Here is a 22,319-nt window from a genome sequence, read left to right on the forward strand (position 1 = left end):
TAACCTTAGAATAAGGGGCCGCCTATTTAAAACTGATGAGGAAAAATTTATTTTCTCAGAGGGTTGTATATCTGTGGAATTCGCTGCCTCAGAGATCTGTGGAAGCTGGGACATTGAATAAATTTAAGACAGAGAGAGACAGTTTCTTAACTAAGGGAATAAGGGGTTATGGGGACTTGGCAGGAAACTGGACCTGAATCCGTGATCAGATCAGCCAAGATCGTATTAAATGGCGGAGCAGGCTCGAGGGGCCATATGGCCTACTCCTGCTCCTATTTCTTATGCTCTTATAAGAACAGGAGGAGGCTATTCAGCCCCTGGAGCCTGCTCCGCCACTCTGAGATCTTGGCTGATCTATATCCTAACATTTCAGGTCGATGACTCTTTGTCAGACGAACAGTCGCAGACCCGAAACGTTAACTCTCTCTCTCCACAGATGCTGTCTGACCTGCTGAGATTTCCAGTATTTTCTGGTTGTATTTCAGATTCCAGCATCCGCAGTGTTATATATGCAAACTTGTATTTACTCTGTACAGACTCCAGAGGGCTCATCCCCGGAAGTCCCAAAGGATCCATAATCCCTTGGGAGCACAGGTACTTAAGGAGGCTTCACAGGTTGGAGAGGCACTCTGGAGACCTGCAATAAAAGACTACGGTCACGTTTTACTTTGAGCTCAGTGTTCAGTCTGATTCTTTCTCCATACACAACACGCAGGATTTTGCTTTTGATATACATGTGTTGATTGCTGCCATTGTCATCAAAATCCACTGCGCGGCCTTGGACAACATGAACCACTTTCCATACCTCGGGAGCCTACTATCATATGGCGGTACAGGCTCGAATGGCCTACTCCTGCACCTATTTTCAATGTTTCTATATCAGCAAGGGCAGACATCGACGACGAGGTCCAACACCGCCTCCAGTGCGCCAGCGCAGCCTTCGGTCGCCTGAGGAAGAGAGTGTTCGAAGACCAGGCCCTTAAATCTGGCACCAAGCTTATAGTCCACAGGGCTGTAGTGATACCCAACCTCCTGTATGGCTCAGAGATGTGGACCATATACAGTGGACACCTCAAATTGCTGGAGAAATACTACCAACGATGTCTCTGCAAGATCTTTCAAATCCCCTGGGAGGACAGACGCACCAACATCAGTGTTCTCGATCGGGCCAACATCCCCAGCATCGAAGCAGTGACCACATTCGACCAGCTCTGCTGGGCGGGCCACTTCGTCCGCATGCCCGACACAAGACTCCCAAAGCAAGCACTCAACTTGGCACTCCTACACGGCAAGCGATCCCCAGGTGGGCGGAGAAAACAGTTTCAAGGACACCCTCAAAGCCTCCTTGATAAAATGCAACATCCCCATCGACACCTGGGAATCCCTGGCCAAAGACTGCGCCAAGTGGAGGAAGAGCATTTGGGGAGGCACTGAGCACCTCGTGTCTCGTCGCTGAGAGCATGCAGAAAACAAGCACAGGCAGCAGGAGCGTGCGACAAACCAGACTCCCCACCCAGCCTTTCCTTCAACGACTGTCTGTCCCACAGAGACTGTAATTCCTGTATTGGACTGTACAGTCACCCGAAAACTCACTTTTAGAGTGGAAGCAAGTGTTCCTCGATTTCGAGGGACTGCCTATGATGATCATGTCCTTCAATGGGCACCTATCTTAACAGGTAATTTAAAGTGACTGGAACAGATCAATGGATTCAAGACAATCAATTCAAATACAAACAACCCTTGAAGATGTTTATAGAACAACTTGCATTTATCATCATGATGATAAATTGGTAGAGGACCTTTGTCTTTCAGATGTTTAATGTAGGCCCATGCTTTCGTACGTCCCGGTGAAGGTGTTGACGATGGCTTGGAGTTCGGACATGGACTGGGTCTGTGGTGGATCCGTTGGTCAGGATCACGGCTTACATGTCATGGTGGAGCAGGCGGAGGACGACGACAAAACCTTTGGGGGCAGCTGAAACTGAGGAGGACGCTCCATAGTCCCTCATGGTTAACTGTCAAAGACCTTGGTAAGGTCAAAGGCGGCCATGTACAAGGGTTGGTGCTGTTACCTGCATTTCTCTTGTAGTTGGTCGTGCGGTGAAGATCATGTTCGTTGTACCCCTTAGTGGACGGAATCCGCATTGTGACTCTGCGAGGAGCTCTTCAGCTTCAGGGAGAAGACAATTGGGGAGGATTCTTACGACCACTTTCCCAGTGGCCGACAGCAGAGAGATTCTTCTATAGTTGTCGCACTTGTCCCCTTTTTTGAAGGTGGTCATGATTACGGCATCTCAGATCTCCCCGGCATGCTCTCCTCCTTCCAGATGGGAGAGATCAAGCATTCGTGCCAATAGTGCTTCTCCACCTTACTTTAGTGCTTCAGCGGGGATTCCATCTGCTCCTGCTGCCTGGTTGTTCTCGAGCTGTTGGATGGCCTTTTCTACCTCATGCAGAGCTGGGGTCTTGCTGAGATGGTGCGGGTAGCCTGCTGTGGGATGGAGTCGAGGACACTCGTGTCGAAGGCAGAGTCTCAGTTAAGGAGATCTTCGAAGTGTTCCTTCCAGCATGCCCTGACTGCCTCGGTGACCTTAATGAGTGCCTCTCTATTCTTGGTCAGCAGTGGGGTGGAGCCTTGGGTACTTGGGCCATAGGTGGTTTTGACTGCGCTGAAGAATCCTCGCACATGGTGGTTGTCGGCCAGCTGTTGGACCTCCTGTACTTTCTCCACCCACCATCTATTCTTTAGGTCGCAGGTTTTTTGTTGGACCGCGGCCTTCAGCCGCCTTGCTGCTCCCAAGTTGGGTTGCTGCTTTAAGTTCAGAAATGCCTTGCGCTTGAGGCTTATTAGCTCACAGATCTCCTGGTCATTCTCGTCAAACCAGTCTTGGTGTTTCCTGGTTGAGTGACCGAGCGTCTCTTCACAGGCGCTGGTTATGGAGGCCTTGATGGCAGACAAAGGCGCTGTGAGCACTCTGCATCTCAGGGGTCATCGAGGGTCGCCAGGTTGGCAGTGAGGCGCTGGCTGTATAGAGCTTTCTTAACTGGGTCTTTGAGTACCCCAGCGTTGATTTTCCTGCGGCATTACTTCTGTTGCCATCGCTGCTTTGGGGCTATATTGATGTTAATGACGGAGTGGATTAGGCGGTAGTCCGCCCAGCAGTCGTCAGCTCTTGGCATGGCCCGGGTGATGACGTAGTCGAACAGAAGCCAGTGCTTGGAGTGAGGGTATTGCCATGATGCCTTGTCTCTCTGACGGAACATGGTGTTGGTGATGACAAGGTCACGTTCTAGGCATTTTGTCAGGAGCAGGGTACCGCTGGAGTTGGTTTTCCCTACCCCCTCTCTGCAAAGAGAACATAAAGCTCAGCCCCGAGAACAAGCACGCCCCAACCCGACCTAGGGGGAAAACACCACTGGAGCAGAGGGAACATAAAGAGGAGCCTACCCACGCAGGGTGCAGCGCGAGCAGCTCGGAGAGTGCAACGAAGGCAAAGTTGGCGACAAATCGGACGCCACGGCATCACAGGTAGCCGATTGCTTGGCGTCTCTTGTTGAGAGGATGAACCCAGCAGCGGGGCTGTGGCCCAGGTGTGGCACAGCATGGCCAACAGCAAGTTTGTGAGGCCGCCACTACACCCTATGAGTCCCAGGGAAAGAGAAAGGAGGACATTAGGAGTATGTGTGTTCGTATATGATAAGCCCATACAGCAGAGTCTGGTCTCCAATCGTCTTGGACCCACTTGCCACTGGATCAAAACCTTGCTCTGCTAAGCCCGCGTGGTAGCCAGTGTGCAACGGCCAACTCACGTTAAAAGAACTCAAGCACAGGCATCTTCCACCCTTCAAAATGAAGTTCAGGACCTGGAACGTCAGGACCCTCATGGACAACCCCTACAGCGACAGACTGGAACATCACATTGCTATCGTTGCCTGAGAACGCTCACGCTTCGACGTCAACATTGCCGCCCTAAGTGAGACCCAGCGGGCAGGGGAAGGACAGCTCAAAGAACAAGGTGGTGGTTACACCTTCTTCTGGAAAGGTAAACCAGAAAAAGAATGGCGCCTCCATGGAGTTGGCTTCGCCATCAAGAATGAGCTGATGGGTCATCTCCGAAACTCCCCCTGCGGGATAAGCGAACGTCTCATGACTCTCCGGCTTGCCCTAGCCTAGAACCAGTGTGCCACAGTCATCAGTGCGTGCGCCCCAACACTCGACACAACAGATGAGACCAAAGAAGAATTCTACTCCAGCCTCGAACAATCCCTGTCCCGAGTCCCGACAACAAACTGATCCTCCTTGGCGACTTCAACGCCAGAATCGGTAAGGACACAGACCTCTAGGGTGTGCCCCAAACCGACCTCGGGAGAAACACCACTGGAGCAGAGGGAACATAAAGAGAAGTTGCATTTATATAGCATCTTTAACAAAGTAAAATTTCCCAAGGCGCTTCACAGGAGCATTACTGCCCTAGAAATAGTGGATGCATTGGTAGTGATTTTCCAACATTCTATAGACTCTGGTTCAGTTCCTATGGATTGGAGGGTAGCTAATGTAACCCCACTTTTTAAAAAAAGGAGGCAGAGAGAAAACAGGGAATTATAGACTGGTTAGCCTGACATCGGTTGTGGGGAAAATGTTGGAATCAATTATTAAAGATGTAATAGCAGCGCATTTGGAAAGCAGTGACCAAATCAGCATGGATTTATGAAAGGGTAATCATGCTTGACAAATCTTCTGGAATTTTTTGAGAATGTAACTAGTAGAGTGGATAAGGGAGAGCCAGTTGGTATGGTGTATTTGGACTTTCAAAAGGCTTTTGACAAGGTCCCACATGAGATTAGTGTGCTAAATTAAGGCACATGGTATTGGGGGTAATGTATTGACATGGATAGAGAACTGTTTGGCAGACAGGAAGCAAAGAGTGTGAATAAATGGGTCCTTTTCAAAATGGCAGGCAGTGACTAGTGGGATGCCGCAGAGTTCATTGCTGGGACCCCAGCTATTTACAATATATATTAATGATTTAAACGAAGGAATTGAATGTAATATCTCCAAGTTTGCAGTTGACACTAAGCTGGGTGGCAGTGCGAGCTGCGAGGAGGATGCTAGGAGGCTGCAGGGGGACTTGGACAGGTTAGGTGAATGGGAAAATGCATGGCAGATGCAGTAGAATATGGATAAGTATGAGGTTATCCACTTTGGTGGCAAAAACAGGAAGGCAGATTATTATCTGAATGGTGACAGATTAGTAAAAGGGGAGGTGTAACGAGACCTGGGTGTCAGGGTACATCAGTCATTGAAGGTAGGCATGCAGGTACAGCAGGCAGTAAAGGCAGCAAATGGCATGCTGGCCTTCATAGAGAGGGCATTTGAGTATAGGAGCAGGGATGTCTTACTGCAGTTGTACAGGGCCTTGGTGAGACCACACCTTGAGTATTGTGTGCAGTTTTGGTCTCCTAATCTGAGGAAGGACATTCTTTCTATTGAAGGAGTGCAGTGAAGGTTCACCAAACTGATTCCCGGGATGGCAGGACTGACATATGAAGAAAGGCTGGATCAACTAGGCTTATATTCACTGGAATTTGGAAGAATGAGAGGGGATCTCATAGAAACATAAAATTCTGGCGGGATTGGACAGGTTAGATGCAGGAAGAATGTTCCCGATGTTGAGGAAGTCCAGAATCAGGGGTCACAGACTAAGGATAAGGGGTAAGCCATTTAGGACCGAGATGAGGAGAAACTTCTTCACTCAGAGAATTATAAAGCTGTGGAATTCTCTACCACAGAAACTTGCTGAGGCCAGTTCGTTAGATATATTCAAAAGGGAGTTAAATTGGCCCTTATGGCTAAAGGGATCAAGGGATATGGAGAGAAAGCAGGAATGGGGTACTGAAGTTGCATGATCAGTCATGATCATATTGAATGGTGGTGCCGGCTCGAAGGGCCGAATGGCCTACTCCTGCACCTACTTTCTATCTTTCTAGTACATTTGTTTGGCAACCGTACATTTGTGGGCAAATGCCAATTTGCATCTTGTGAATGACCGATTACTTAATCCCGTTATGTCACACACACCTTTTAATGCCCCATTGTTCTGGGAATTTGAAGCTATTCTCGGTGATAATGCATAATGATAGCAGTCAGTCCGAAGTTATCAGAGGTACAGAGCGACTCAGAGGACTCCCGTGGCGCTGGACAGCCAAGAATGAAGGAAGTGACGATGATTCAAGGGACAGTTTAATGCTGAAGGTCAGATCTACAAAAGCAACATTGTTCTTTTGATATTGAAGTGCGTAGATAACCAGTTTGTACTGACTATTGCCCTTGTACCTGTACAATTTTCAATAAATTTAGTAGTTAATTGCCTGAACCACTGACTCATGGAGCGCATACTGTTAAACCTACCGAAAAGGGAGAGAGAACAAGCATGTAAATATATTCCCGCAAAACACAATGACATGACATAAGAGCTCTCTGCTCAACGTGTGGGTCTCACTGTGTTTACCTAGATACTGGGCAAGTACAGAAGACACCTAGTTTGTAGGGGAGCAGCCAGTGATGTTAAACCCAAGGCAGTATCTGGGTAACAAGGAGTGACAAAAAGAACAGTGCAGATCAATAATGTACCTGAACCACAGAAAAACAGGGAGCAGCTCAGAGCTGCTTGACTGATACTTGTGAAAGCAACAATTTGTCCCATTCAGGTATTAGTAGAGCTATTGCAATGTTTATCCTTTGGAAAGGTTGCGCTTATTAAGGTGTTAGTGCTGGTTATTCGAGCGCCTTCTATTTCAGGCACCAAGACGAAGCTGACACTGAAGACCAGGAAAGGCCATTTGGCCAAATGGAACTTGCCCCTCCAGTACCCTCAGTCTTCAGGCGGAGCATTTTAACTGCCCATCCCTATTAATCCCGGGTAGATTAATCCAAACATTTATCCTTTCAGTAAAGGAGTTCTTTCTGTTCAAAATGTACTTTTCACTTAGTTAAATTAATCTTCCACTCCTCAGATAGCACACTGACTCACAACGCTTTTCATTTTTGAGTTAACAATAAATGGTTTGAGCTCTCCGAATGAGTCAGCTGTTTGGCAACAATCAGATGAGACATTGTCCAGAAATGTCCCCAGGTCAGAGTCTGTGATGGGTCAGCTGATTTCGCCCGAGATGACAACTGGAACCAGCAAATGGCTTCCGAGCCCCTCGGCTGGAGAGGGAAAACAACCAGCCATGGATTGTGCTCCCGATCCTCATCGAGCAATCCTTGCTGGAAACCTGCGGGTGGACTTGGGGTAAAGATAGGATTAGGCTCATCTTTGATGCTCCCACATCAGAACGGCCTGCCGATACTCGATAGGGTCACATTGAAAAAACGGTCTCTCGGGTGGGGTAACGGAACGCACCCAGAGCCACACTTTAGCAAGTCAAGTCGAGGCTTTCAGGAAAGGGGACGCGATGGGGGCGGGGCAGGAGGGAGAAGAGATGGAGGAGAAAATGGGGAAAGAAACTGGCGATATAAAAAAGAGTGGGCCAAACGATATAAGTTCCACAACATACAAGAAACGAGAGCTCTCTTGAATGCATTGCTTACCAGAATGGCCAGTCATTTGAGAGAGCTGTATAGGAGCTTTCAGCAGCACGTTTTGTTTTGATGAGTTGGATGTATTGCTGCCAAGTAAAAACAAAGAGTTACACCAGCTGTGAGCCTGGGTGGCACCGAGTTCAGGCACTAGCCCACCGACCACAACTATTCACAGACATGCACCTGGGATTCTATACAGTATTATAATGAATCATGGTTATATTAATATCAACACGGAATTAGACAAAGTTTCAATCTTGCATGCAGCAGCTTCTTCTATTACAGTGAGGCCCATTTATCGCAAATCGACTGTACACCCATAACAGACTCCAGGAGCGTGAGGCGTTGGTCAAACTGAGATTCAATGGCACTCATTCTCCTTCTCTTACTGTTCAGTAAAGAAAAGTAAGGCGACATTATTGGGAGACAGGATTAATGTTACTTTATCTCCAGCTTAGCGTTTGCAAAACTGAAGCCAGCCTGTTCGGCTTCGACAAACATTGACACACCTCAGGTCTCGACTCCATTTTCCTCTCTGGCTGCCACCACACGCTTACATAGATTGCACAGCAAACAAACAGGCTATTTGGCCCACCTGGTCTGTGCTGGTGTTTATACTCCACAAGAGCCTCCGCCCACTCTAACTACCTCTTCCCACCCTACCCCCGTATCTCTCTATTCCTGTCGCCCTCCCATATGCATCGTCTCCCCTTAAATACATCAATTCTCTCTGCTTCAACCAGTCCATGTGGCAATTCTCCTGTGTAAAGAAATTCATCCTAAATTCTTTACTTGATCGATTAGTGACGATCTTGTATTTATGCCCCCTTGTTCTGGACTCATCCACAAATGAAACAGTTTCTCCACATCCGCCCTATCGAACCCCCTCATAATTTTAAAGGCCGCTATCAAGTCTCCCCTCTGGTCTTCTCTTCAGCAGAGGAGAGCCCCAAAATCTTTCCCGATTGTGCAGATCAATATGCTTTTGCCAGTATGGAGCACTTCGCAGAGGTGCCAAACTTACTCGCGATGTCAGCTTCCTCCCCACATCCGAACTGTCACCAATATTGCTCTTAGTCTCTGCAACAGCCATCAGCCTCCATCTCTGCCAGGAAAACCAACATGTTCCCTGCTAACACCATTCACAAACTGTCAGTCACCCAACAGAGCCAGGTCATGCCCTTGCCCGCATAGAGATTCACATCCCCATCACCCACTCTCATCAAGCTCCACTGGGTCCCGGTGTCCCAGAAAATAGACCAATACTCCTCTTCTTCTCACCTTTAAATCCCTGCACGGCCTCAACAATCGATGTCAGCCTTGCATCCTTGCTCACATCCTGTGGTCTTCCAACACCAGCATACTTCACATTCCTTGTTCCGTTCACTCCATCAGTGATTCCGTCTTTCAGCCATCTTGCCCCACCATCGAGAGCACCCTCCCTATCTCTGCCTTCCCCGTGCTCACCCTGCTTTCTAAACCCCACCATCCCTCAAATACACTCTTTGACTACATTTCACCCTCTTCCTTCTTTCTTTTGTGTAATGTGGTGAATTGTACCCCCTTTCATGGGACAAGTGAAAGGCCTTATAAAACTATTTGATAGAACTTGCGTCTTGAAAGCTTGTCCCTCTTTATGTACAGAAGTACAAGCTTGAACTTGGCAACTGTTCAATGCTGCAAAGTTTTAAAGCAGGTGGGGAAATTGCAGGTTAAAAGGCATATCCCATCAGTCTGTGGGGCACCGTGGCCATTGAACAAAGCACATATATGACACGTTTGCACATTGCTGCGGTGTGCTGCCCGGGTGGAGAGCTTCGCTCTGCATGCAACTGACCCAGGCGCACTTGATGTTGACATTGGGTGGTTCAAAGAGTTTCATTCCAACCACTAATAGCTTTCAGCTTGCTCACCAAAACATTGAAAAACAAAAGAATGACAATGTTTACTCACAGTTTAAGGGTATTAAACATTTTTTGACAAATCTCTCGCACGTCATCTTCATTTTTCGAGACTGACACTTCTTGCAGAACGTCACCAATTGCCTCAAAAATCTCATCAACGGATTCAAAATCAGCAGCACTGCTGTCCAGCACACCTGAGGGGAACAACAGCCTATCCTTACTTCGAGTTTTAACAATTACACATCTACAAAGCTAAGCAAAGTAGGTTCCAACACACACACAGCATATCGCATACCACACGATAAACCCTGAGCAGCTGGGCACAAAAAAGCCGGTAAGTTACCAATACTGTGTGGAGATTTCATACATTGTCCACTTAGAAACATAGAAATTTACAGCGCAGGAGGAGGAAATTTCAGCCCGTGTCCGCGCCAGCCAACAAAGAGCCGCACGGCCCTCGGTCAGCAGCCCTGAAGGTTACATATAAACCTATGAATAATGAACAATGGCGGAAAGGTAAAGAGCATCCAGCCCAAACAGTCCGCCCCACACAACTGCGGTACCCCATGTATCACAACATTGTACACTCCACCTCAACCGGAGCCATGCGATCTCTTGGGAGAGGCAAAAATCCAGATAAAAACCCAGGCCAATTGGGGACAAAATCTGGGAAAATTCCTCTTCGACACATCCAGGCGATCAAAACTAGCCCAGAAGATCATTTGAATTGTGAAAAACATCAAGTAGTACAATTATAGATGTTGTCCTTCCAAACTTGTATTATGCTCAAGAGAGAGCATTTTGAGCCATATAGCTTTAGGGTGCAGAACCGGTAGGTCGGATCTGTCACTGTATAACACTGGGGTACAGTACTGGTGGGTACAGGTCTGTCACTGTATAACACTGGGGTACAGGTCTGTCACTGTATAACACTGGGGTACAGTACTGGTGGGTACAGGTCTGTCACTGTATAACACTGGGGTACAGTACTGGTGGGTACAGGTCTGTCACTGTATACCACTGGGGTACAGGTCTGTCACTGTATAACACTGGAGTACAGTACAGGTGGGTACAGGTCTGTCACTGTATAACACTGGGGTATAATACTGCTGGGTACAGGTCTGTCACTGTATAATGCCGAGGTACAGTACTGGTGGGTACAGGTCTGTCACTTTATAACACTGGGGTACAGTACTGGTGGGTACAGGCCTGTCACTGTATAACACTAGGGTATAGTACTGATGGGTACAGATCTATCAGCTCAGTGACTATACTAAATATGTAGTGCAACTTGAACCAGGCAGAAATTCTTACTCCATGCTGAAAACTGAGAATACGGACGTGTGAGCAGCAGGATCAGTATAAGACCAATAAAGGAAAAGCTGTGCAACAATTGGTTCCCAGAGTTGTACATTGGGCAATGGACTAAAAGATATTTTGTATACGCGGTTGACATACATCTCCTGGTGTTGCAATGTTTGCCCCATTGCTCAGTCCAACGCTAAAGTTGCCCTTGAAAGACAACAACCATCCTTTCCCACATCTGGGAGCATTCACCCAATGCAGCTGGTGGTGTCATCTAATGTCTGAGCAGTATTTGCCATAAAGAGAGTGCGGAATATATTTCCTGTGGAATTAAATACAAGGGGTCGCCTAGTGCAGTCAGCCAGTTCTGGCAGAAAGGGCACCTACGTTCTAAATATTATACCAAACTCGCAAAAGAGTTCATTTACTGGGGGTATGGTAACATAGTGGTTATGTTACTGGACTAGTAATCCAGAGGGCTGGACTAATAACCCTGAGACATGAGTCGAGCAACAAAGTCAGTACTGAGGGGGAACCTTCACCACGCGGACTGCAGCGGTTGAAGGCTGCGGCTCACCACTCACTACCTTCTCAAGGGCAATCAGGGATGGGTAATAAACGCCAGGCTTGCCAGCGATGCTCACATCCTGTGAATAAATAAATTTAAAAAAGTGGAAGAACATTGTGTAAGGGTTCCTAGTGCATCTCCTGACCATCAAATGCAGCAAGATTCTTAATCGGTACAGTTCGCTATTAGGGATTTACATGGAGTGTTCGGATTTGAACAGTACCGTTTTCACCAACACAAGTTGTATGGTGTGACTTGTATGCAAAGTTGCCAAACAAATAGCAATTTACATTGCAGCAAAATGCCCATCATGATCCCACCACTATTTCTGCATCAGCTACAGTATAACTGCATTCAGCGCAACACACAACAGGCAGCAAACTGAACCATTGGCGGCAAACTCTCCCATTGGCTGCTTACAAACAGTCAGACACCTGTGAATGTTCCCAACTACAGGCATTCGCAGCCAACAGTATATCTGGGTCTGCCAGATCTGCATTACACGAAGCTAGTACTGATCTCACACTGGTACTGCAGTATAACTGCACCCAAGGTTTCAGCCCAGCTTTGAAGAAAAATTATAATTCTTAAATACTGCATCAAACTTTGGAACAACAAATTTGAGACGTAGGGCTCTGAACCATAGAATTTCACAGCACAGGAGGAGGCCATTCCTCCCCTCCTTCTCGTCCCAGTCCATTAAAAGAGCAATTTCGAGTCCCATTCTCCACTTTTTTAAATTTCTCTTTTTCAAATATTTATACACTTTCCCTTTAAAAGCCATTCTGGATTATGTTTCCCCCCACTGTTTCTGGTGGGATATTCCGCAACAACCCAATGCACAAAAAATGATCCTAAACAATGTTCCTTCTTATTTGGTTTTCAGTGTGCGAGCCCTTTAACCAGCTGTGTGACCCATTCAAAACAACGTGCACGCGCAGCTTTTCCCATATATAATCTCTAGAAGCTTACTCCCTGCCAACATTGAGCTGATGGTCTGCAGTTACCTGGTTTATTCCTTTTTTCCTTCTTCAACAGATTGGCAACCCTCCAGCCCTTTGGCACAACTTCCACATTGAAGGATGTTTAAAAGATTGCAGTCAGAGCCTCTGCTGTTTCCTCTCTGACATCCCTCAGCATTCCAGGACGCACAATATTATACTGGACAAGAAGCCATATATTGTAAGACACTTGATGCAGTGTGAAGGATACTGACTTAAAAAGCAATCTCCAGTCATATACAGGTCAAAGACACTATGCAAATCTGAAGAGTCACATCGCCCAAATTGGGTGAATCTGATGGAAACACAGTAACAGGAGGAGGCCATTCAACCCCTGGAGCCTGTTCCGCCATTCAATGAGATTGTGGCTGATCTGCGACCTAACTCCCATCTACCCACCTTGGCTCCATATCCTTTTATACCTTTGACTACCAAAAACCTATTGATCTTAGAATTCAAATTATTAGTTGACCTAGCATCTATTGCTTTCTGTGGGAGAATTTCACAGTTCAAATTATTAGTTGACCTAGCATCTACTGCTTTCTGTGGGAGAGTTTCACACATCTATCACTCTTTGCGTGAAGAAGTGTTTCCTAACTTCTCTCCTGAATGGCCTGGCTCTGATTTTAAGGTTTTGTCCTAAACTCCCCCACCAGTGGTAAAAGTTTCTCTATCTACCCGATCAATTCCTTTCAATGTTCTAAAAACCTCAATCAAATCAACCTCATCTATTCCAGGTATAAATCTGAAGGATTGACTGCATGTTGCAAGGACACAAGCTGCCTTTCAAAAGCATATCAACCTGCATCTAAACCAAAGTATTGCATTTACAGCTGAGCATGCCGACCTGGTTAAAAATAGGGAGGTCAGGAGGGAGAAGGGAAGGCAAGGAGAGAGAGTGAATGCGTTTACCATCCAAATGGGAAGAGGTGTGGTGTAAGTTACCAGAGAAGACCACTGAAGCACACATGGGTTCAATAGGAGAAATCAAGGGATCTAACGAGTTGGTGGCTCAATGCGGTGAAGGTATGTAACAGGAGCAGGTTTGTTAGTTTATTCCTCACGTCCCTCTTGTATTTTACTTTTGTGACAAGCATCGAATTCTAGAAAGCTGGGGAGGCAGATGGAGCTAAATAACTTGGGTTCAGATGAAAGTTTTAAAAGTACCTTTCCCAATTGGGAAGTTGAAGATCGGTGTCATGCTGCAACCTTACTCATGGTAGCTGACAGCGCCCATTGCGATATAAACAGCTTACTGACCTTCAAAAAAATCCAAAGGAAACCTAATGGGAATCATATTGAAAAAAACAAGTCAAGGTCCGCAAATCTATTTTCCTTAGCAGAGAGGTCAATAACCAGGGAGGCATAGGATTAGAGGAGAGTTGAGGAGAACTTTTTTCACCCAGAGGATGGTGGAGGTCTGGAACTCACTGCCTGAAAGGGTGGTAGAGGCAGAAACCCTCACCACGTTTACAAAGTACTTGGATATCTTTCACGACCACTGGACGTGTCAAAGGCTTTACAGCCAATGAAGTACTTTTGAAGTGTAGTCACTGTTGTAATGTAGGAATGCGTCAGCCAATTTGCGCACAGCAAGCGCCCACAAATAGCAATGTGATAATGACCAGATAATCTGTTTTTTGTTATGTTGATTGAGGGATAAATATTGACCAGGACACCAGGGATAACTCCCTTGCTCTTCTTCGAAATAGTGCCATGGGATCTTTTACGTTCGCTTGAGAGAGCAGACCTTGGTTTAATGTCTCATCCGAAAGACGGCACCTCTGACAGTGGGGCGCTCCCTCAGCACTGTACAGGAGTGTCAGCCTAGATTTTTGTGTGCTCAAGTCCCTGCAGCGAGACTTGAACCCACAACCTTCTGACTCACAAGTCGAGTATGCTACCCACTGAGCCACAGCTGACAGTGATTAGGGAAGTGGACTGAAATGGTGGCTTGGGTGCAGACTTCGTGACGGGGTGGGGGGGCAGCTGAAGACAATAGTTTCAGTCTGACCAATGTTTAGCTGGAGTAAAACTGAGTCTCATCCAAGACTGGATGTTGGACAAGCAGTCTGCCAACAGCTTATTTCCAGAAGGGAAAGCTGAATAGCAACCTGGAGAGTGATCCACAGCTGACTCTTCCCCTTCCCTAGTTATCCCAGGGACACGAGGGCAACTATCACACCACCGACTCTCACCCCAGGCTCAGAACAGCTGACAACACACAGGGATTTGGCCAGAGTCAGGAATTTCAATACTCCCACCCACAACTATAGGAGTCACTTCAAAGCAACCCAAGAATGTTCTTATCTCAGTTTAAGACTCAGTGATCTGATGCAATGTGCTTAATCTCAAAATAAACTTGCTTATCCCTACACATTTCTGCCAATTTACAGAACATGAGTTATTACTTTACAAATCAGCATCAAGTGTTGGCCACTTAGGAACATAGGAAAAGGAGTAGGCCATTCAGCCCCTCGAGCCTGTTCCGAACTTGCTCCCTTTTACGCAGCAGGTGGTTCCCATGAACTTTCTTTTTGTATAAATGATTATTCCAGGCGAGGCTTATGTTTGCAAGACAACTGTACCAGCCAGTGATTTAGATTAAAAGTAAATTACCCTGTGGAAGCACACAACAGAGCGAGTCAACACCTTATAAAGGGAGGGAAAAAATCACAAGAAACTAAAAAGTGTTAAGATAACAAATGCAAGTTATGTTTTATCCAACATCGTTGAGTTGACATCTCCATATGTTTTATGGAAAAGTGACGGCATCAATGTCTGGGGAAAGTCGAGTAGCTGGGGAGAAACTGGAATCATGGAATAGGATGATGTAGTGCTGGGGACTATTGGTTCTTTTTAGATGGATGAGGCAGGATCGTCTGAAAGACCTTCTGCATCTGTATCCATCCTGTATAATTTCCTGGAACCTCCCCAAGAGTATCCCTTTCATTCACTGGCACTATTGCGTTGCATTCTAGGAACTCTGTGTAATTCAAGTACCTCACATCAAATTTACCCCAGAATCTGACGAACAAAATCCCATTTTATCAGCTGTGCAGCAGATGTGCTTGGCTGAGCCATTATTTTGGATATTGTGTCCCAAATTTTGCTTCCTTGCTCAACTCCATTTTGACTACACGTTTAAGAACTTTTTGATGCAGAAAAAAACTATTCGGGCCAACATACCCATGACTATTGAGTAATCTCAAGCCCATATACACCTTCTCACCATCTGCTCCATTCCCTCTTTCTCCAGAGACTCATTCGATTGCTCTCCCAAACCATTTATACCGGCCACTTCAAAGACCCTCCTTGGTAATGTCCTGTTATCCTTGGAGTGAGAAAAAACGCCTGCCCATCATGCTGTAACTTCCTAATGTTTAAAACTTAGAACAAGGCTAATGAGGGGGGACCTTACAGAGTTACATAAATTGCCAAGCAAAACAGAAAAGGTAAAAGACAAGTTCAGAGCGGATGCCAGCAAACAATTCCTGGAGTGGGCAATTCCTGGAGTGGTCTCCGGAGAGGTGTAGTGGAGACTTGGGTCATTCAAGTGGCAGTTCGATGCTGTGACGGGGGCTGGAATCCTAGCTTTCTGTGGAAGAATGAGCAAGTTGGGCTGATTGGCCTCCCTCATCCGTACTTATCTTTCACCACTATTTGGTCAAATACTGCCCTGGTTCCAAAGATTTCTTTCCCACCTCCATCAACCACAGTGCTAAGGTGTTGTTGGGCTGAGAGTCTCCAGTCTGAGCCTCCGCCAGGAATCTGACAGACAGTTTCCGACAAGTTTCAACCAGGAAGCGCCGTTACAAGTTTTTTTCCCCACAGATTACTCAACAACACTTCCAGCAATCCTGCTGTGCAGGTGAACTTGTCGTACAATGCATAAATATGCAAATGAGGATTTAAACAATAAAGGTAAGGGTGAGAAGATTAGGGAGGTTACATTCCCTTTCATTTTTTTTTAAGTTTAATTAACCTCAGCCGAGAGAGAGAGAAAAAAAACAGCTACAGCTTTTGCTCGACTGTGGACAGGATTATTGTGATCCCTCCATTGTCGAATAGCCCACTGATAGTCAGCCTATATTCATACACAAGGAATGGCCACTTAGACGATGTAGAAGTGGAACCAGAACCCTGTGGAAGGGGTGAAAACCTGCACCTAAACTCCCTCCCGTTCACACACACAGGATATTTTTGACAATATTCACTACTGCTTTTAGACTCGACTATTTCCAGACACATTCATCATACCCAACAGAACGTTACGAGATTGAATGTGCAGCAGTCATACTTCTGCAGGGGTGTTTGTTGCCATATCCTAACTCACTCATATCTGTGCTCGCTGACATACATCGGCCCCCGGTTCATCATTGATTCAATTTTAAAATTTTCATCCCGGTTTTCAAATTCCGAAATGGCCTCGCCTCTTCCCATCTCAGTGACCTTCACCAGAACTACAACTCTCCAAGATCTCTGCGCTCCTTCTGGCCTCTTGTGCATCCCCGATTTGAATTGCTCCATTGGCAACCGTGCCTTCAGCTGCCTGGACCATAGGCTCTGAAATTTGCTCCCTAAACCTCTCTGCCTCTCTCTCCTCATTTAAGGTGCTTCTCTTTGGCCAAGCTTTTGGTCACTGCCCTAATATCTCATATGGCTCGGTGTCAAATCTTGTTTTATAATGCTCCTGTGCAGCGCCTTGGGACCTTGTACTACATTAAAGGTGCTATATAAATGCAAGTTATTGTTGCCTTGGCAAAATAAACAGCAACTCTCAAAGTAATTATGTTTTCTACATACTGTTGTTTTCTATTTGTTCAACACGAACCGATATCTATTAAAAGTGGTCGTCACTGGCTGTTTTTGGATACTAAGGAAATCAAGGGATATGGAGATCGGGAGGGAAAGTGTTTAGGTAGAAGATCAGCCATGATCTTATTGAATGGTGGAGCAGGCTCGAGGTGCCGTATGGCCAACTCCTGCTCTTATTTCTTATGTTCTGAATAACTTCAAATTTAAATGCAAGTGATATTTTTTCCCCTGGTGATGGAAGGCAAGAGATGCTAAGATGCTAGTTCTGGGGACTGGTGCACTTCCCACTTCAGGGACTTTGCACGGATATGTCACATTGATTTCGGAAGATCAAAAAGCTTTTAACTGAGTAAAATGTGTCTCATTTTCCTGAAAGCGCCAACTCTTTCTGGTTACACAGGACTCAGTCATCCTCCCGTAACTCCCCCAAGTGGCCATTCTTCAGGATTTTTTAAAAATTCATTCTCGAAACGTGGGTGCAGCTGTCAAGGTTAGTATTCCGTACTCATCCAGAGTTGCCCAAGATGGTGGTGGTGGGTCTTGCGATCCGTGTGAATGAGCTCCTACATTGCTCATGCCAAAACTAGTGGGAGGACAGAAGATTGGGAAGCTTTTAAAAGCCAGCAAAGAATGACTAAAACAATGATTAAGAAAGGGAAGATAGACTATGAAAGTAAACTAGCACAAAATATAAAACAGATAGTAAGAGTTTCTGTAGGTATATAAAAAGAAAAAGAGTGGCTAAAGTAAATGTTGGTCCCTTAGATGATGAGACTGGGGAATTAATAATGGGGAACATGGAGATAGCAGAAACTCTAAAGAAATATTTTTAATCAGTTTTTATGGTAGAGGACACGAACAATATTCCAACAGTGAATAGTCAAGAGGCTATGGGGGGGGAGGAATTTTAACACAATCACAATCACTAAGGAGGTGATGCTCAGTAAGATAATGGGACTAAAGGCAGATAAATCCCCTGGACCTGATGGCTTGCATCCTAGGGTCTGAAGAGAAGTAGCGGCTGGGATTGTGGATGCATTGGTTGTAATTTACCAAAATTCCCTGGATTCTGGGGAGGTCCCAGCAGACTGCAAATGTAACCCCACTATTTAAAAAAGGAGGCAGACAAAAAGCAGGAAACTACAGACCAGTTAGCCTAACATGTGTAGTTGTGAAAATGCTGGAGTCCATTATTAAAGAAGCAGTAACAGGACATCTGGAAAAGCAAAATTTGGTCAGGCAAAGTCAGCATGGATTTATGAAGGGGAAGTCATTTTGACAAATTTGCTGGAATTCTTTGAGGATGTGGATAAAGGTGAACCAGTGGATGTGGTGTATTTGGACTTCCAGAAAGCATTTGACAAGGTGCCATACAAAAGGTTACTGCACAAGATAAAAGTTCATGGGGTTGGGGGTAATATATTAGCATGGATAGAAAATTGGCTGACAAACAGAAAACAGTCGGGATAAATGGTTCATTCTCGGGTTGGCAATCAGTAACGAGTGGGGTGCCGCAGGGATCAGTGCTGGGACCCCAACAATTTACAATCTATATTAACGACTTGGAAGAGGGGACTGAGTGTAACGTAGCCAAGTTTGCTGATGATACAAAGATGGGAGGAAGGGTAATCTGTGAGGAGGACATAAAGAGACTGCAAGAGGACATAGACAGGCTAAGTGAGTGTGCAAGAATTTGGCAGATGGGAGTATAATGTTGGAAAATGTGAGATCATGCACTTTGGCAGAAAACAATCAAGAGCAACTTATTATTTAAATGGAGAAAGATTGCAAAGTGCTGCAGTACAACGGGACCTGGAGGTATTTGTGCATGAAACACAAACAGATAGTATGCAGGTACAGCAAGTGATCAGGAAGGTCAATGGAATCTTGGCCTTTATTCCAAAGGGGATGGAGTATAAAAGCAGGGAAGTCTTGCTACAGCTATATAAGGTATTGGTGAGGCCACACCTGGATGCAGTTTTGGTTTCCATATTTACGAAAGGATATACTTGCTATGGAGGCAGTTCAGAGAAGGTTCACTAGATTGATCCCAGGGATGAGTGGGTTGACTTATGAGAAAAGGTTGAGTAGGTTGGGCCTTTACTCATTGGAATTCAGAAGAATGAGGTGATCTTATGGAAACGTATAAGATTATGAGGGGGCTGGACAAGGTGGATGCAGAGAGGATGTTCCCACTGGTGGGGGAGACTAGAACTAGAGGGCACAATCTTAGAATAAGGGGGCGCCCATTTAGAACTATTAGGAGAAATTTCTTCTCAGAGGGTTGTGAATCTGTGGAATTCGCTGCCTGAGCTGTGGAGGCTGGCACATTAAATAAATTTAAGATAGAAATAAGCAGTTTCTTAAACAATAAGGGCATAATGAGTTATGGGGAGCAGGCAGGGAAGTGGAACTGAGTCCATGACCACATCAGACATGATCTTATTAAAACGCAGAGCAGTCTTGAGGGTCCAGTTGGCCTGCTTCTGCTTCTATTTCTTATGTTCTTACATTCTTTACACCCCACCTTCCTCCCCCCCGCGCTGCCAGCAACAGTTTGTTTTTCTCTCCTGTGTCTACGGGGAGGCTGGACGAGTACCGGCACCAGCTGGAAGGTTGTGGGATATATTGAATGGCGGAGCAGGCTCGTGGGGCCATGGCCTACTCCTATTTCTTATGTTCTTATTGCTGTTCATCAGGAGTTCCAGGATTTTGACCAAGTGACGACAAAGAAATGAACAGTGATCTATGTAAATGGAATATTTGACTCAGGAGAATGCATAGGCAATGGTGTTCCCATGCATCTGCTGTCCTTACCCAGTTAAGTAGCGACAGTCAGGGGTTTGGGAGTTGCTGTCGTGCATCTGCAGATCGTGCACATGGCAGCCACGTTATGCCGGTGGTGGAGGGAGTAGATATTTAAGCTATTGGATGGGGTGCCGAACAAGCAGACCGTTCTGTTCTGAATGATGTCGAGCTGGACATGTTAACCATACACAATGTCATCTTGTGTTAGAGCATCAGGTCTGCTCATTTGTATGTGTCTGATCCCACACATTTTCCGTTCGAGGGATTCACATGATTTTCACAGCAAGATCATTGTCAAATTGGGGAGGGCGAAGGGCTCGATGCAGGAACCAAATGTGCCAGAGATAAAAATGGTCCGGTGATTTCCTTATATGCTGTTACAGTAGCACTACCATGAAGTGCTCTGTGTCACACCCAGTGTCAGATTAATCTGCATGGGATCAGCAGCTAGTTTAAAATTAAACCTGGGCCAATGTAACACCAGAGAAGGAGTATACACTATTAAAATTCAGATGTAACAAATGTAAAGATCTGAACCACAGCTTAAACAGCACTTTAAAAAGGGATCTTAGATAGCCAATTGTATTTTTACACTGAACAATTTAGTTTAATTTGAGGGGACAACCCAGAGCTTTCTAAAGATACAAACTACAGGTTGAACCTCCCTTATCCAGAAGTTGGTTGAGGGATAAATATTGGACAGGACATCGGGGATAACTCCCCTGCTTTTCTTCAAAATAGTGACACGGGATCTTCTACGTCCACCTGAGAGAGCAGAGTGGGCCTTGGTTTAAAGTCTCATCTGAAAGACGGCACCTCCGACAGTGCAGCACTCCCTCAGTGCTGCCCCTCCAGCAGTGCAGCAGAGCTCAGTGCTGCGCCTCCGGCAGTGCAGCACTCCCTCAGTGCTGCGCCTCCGGTAGTGCAGCACTCCCTCAGTGCTGCCCCTCCGGCAGTGCAGCACTCCCTCAGTCCCTGGAATGGGATTTGAACCCACGACTTTCTGACCCAGAGGCGACTGTGTGACCCACTGACACGGCACTGACCCCCTTACCACTGGATCAAGAACTAGCTCTGTCAAGCCTGTGTGGTGGCTGATGCAACGGTCACCACACGTTAAAAAAAAAATCCACGCAGAGGCATCTTCCAACCCTGGAGTTCAGGACTGGAATATCCTTCATTGAAACATCTGTGAACCCATGTGGAAGCAAGTCATCCTCGTTCGAGGGACCGCCTATGATGATGATGAATGATGATGACTAACCCCTGACCTTCGAACTCAGCAGGGAGAGAGACCGACTGAGTCAAGCTGGCAGACCGGACCTGGAGCCGCCGGCCGGCTCCGGCCTGGGCCGATGGTGGCAGCGCAGGACAGAGACGCCGAGGCCCCATTCCCCGAATCCCCCCCGGGACCGGACCCAGCGCGGCCCGCACACACGGCGCAGTCCCCGGGGTCGCGGTGCCGGCCGAGTCGGGCCCTCACCTGTCACATATTGGAAGAGCTCGGAGTCGATGTCAGGGAACTCGCGCCGGATGATCTCCACATAAGCCGCCATGTTAACGCCGGCCGGCCTGACCACACTGCGCCTGCGACGCTCCGCTCCCCGGCGACACTGCGCCTGCGACGCTCGGCTCCTCCCGCCCAGCCCGCGCGGCATGCTGGGATTGGTAGTTCCCGGGCCGGGGCCGAGTCGCTACTATCTGGGTCAGTGGACTACAACTCCCAGCGGGCAGCGCGGCCCGGCGTGAAGATCCCCGGGAGGCGGACCGTCAGACTGTGATTGACAGGCAGACCTGGAACTAGATTGGCCAATTCAGGCCTTGGATCCGATTGGCCAATACAGACCTGGGATCAGATTGGTCAACATAGGCCTGGGATCAGTTTGGCCAACTCAGGCCTTGGATCAGATTGGCCAACACAGGCCTGGGTATCAGATTGTCAAAGGCAGCAATAGTCTTACCCAGTGTGAATGAACACATCCCAGCCTTTCACAGTATCTGAACCTTCCTCACTTTTCCGACCTGGATATGGCAAAAGGCTGTGTTGCTCACTTTGCATTTTTTTCTATGACTAGTTTGAAGGAAAAAGGAACGTGGAATTCATTCATTTCTGTGGCTTTGAAGCTTAGAAAGTGCTCGTGAGGTAAGGTTACTGCTTCTACCTGGCCAAGGGGTCTGGGGGTGATCTTTTGGTTGCAGGTTGGGTTTGAGGTCATTATCACATTGCTGTTTGTGGGAGCTTGATGACCGCAAATTGGCTGCCGCAGTTCCTACATCACAACAATGACTACACGTCAAAAAAAGCGGTTGCTGGAGTTGGTGGTACTGCT

General features: G+C 46.6%; 1 protein-coding gene across 4 annotated transcripts in view; it reads right to left on the reverse strand.

Moving 5' to 3' along the window:
- Positions 1-21,606, reverse strand: part of abcf3 (ATP-binding cassette, sub-family F (GCN20), member 3) — an 83,438-nt gene extending 61,832 nt beyond the window's left edge. The window contains exons 1-4 of one of the 4 annotated variants that reach the window (XM_070883816.1): positions 21,473-21,557; positions 13,531-13,646; positions 9,539-9,683; positions 7,595-7,671 (exon numbers count right to left, since the gene is read on the reverse strand). In XM_070883816.1, coding sequence (XP_070739917.1) covers positions 7,595-7,671; positions 9,539-9,683; positions 13,531-13,564 — 256 coding nt within the window. In that variant the 5' untranslated portion in view covers positions 13,565-13,646; positions 21,473-21,557. Of the gene's footprint in view, positions 1-7,594; positions 7,672-9,538; positions 9,684-12,369; positions 12,504-13,530; positions 13,647-17,686; positions 17,765-21,472 lie in introns of those variants that run through there. The other 3 variants (XM_070883817.1, XM_070883815.1, XM_070883818.1) reach the window with 3 other exon arrangements.
- Between the last annotated feature and the right edge of the window lie 713 nt (positions 21,607-22,319).

Source organism: Pristiophorus japonicus, chromosome 6 (genome assembly GCF_044704955.1).
Source record: "Pristiophorus japonicus isolate sPriJap1 chromosome 6, sPriJap1.hap1, whole genome shotgun sequence".
Lineage (NCBI taxonomy): Eukaryota > Metazoa > Chordata > Chondrichthyes > Pristiophoridae > Pristiophorus > Pristiophorus japonicus.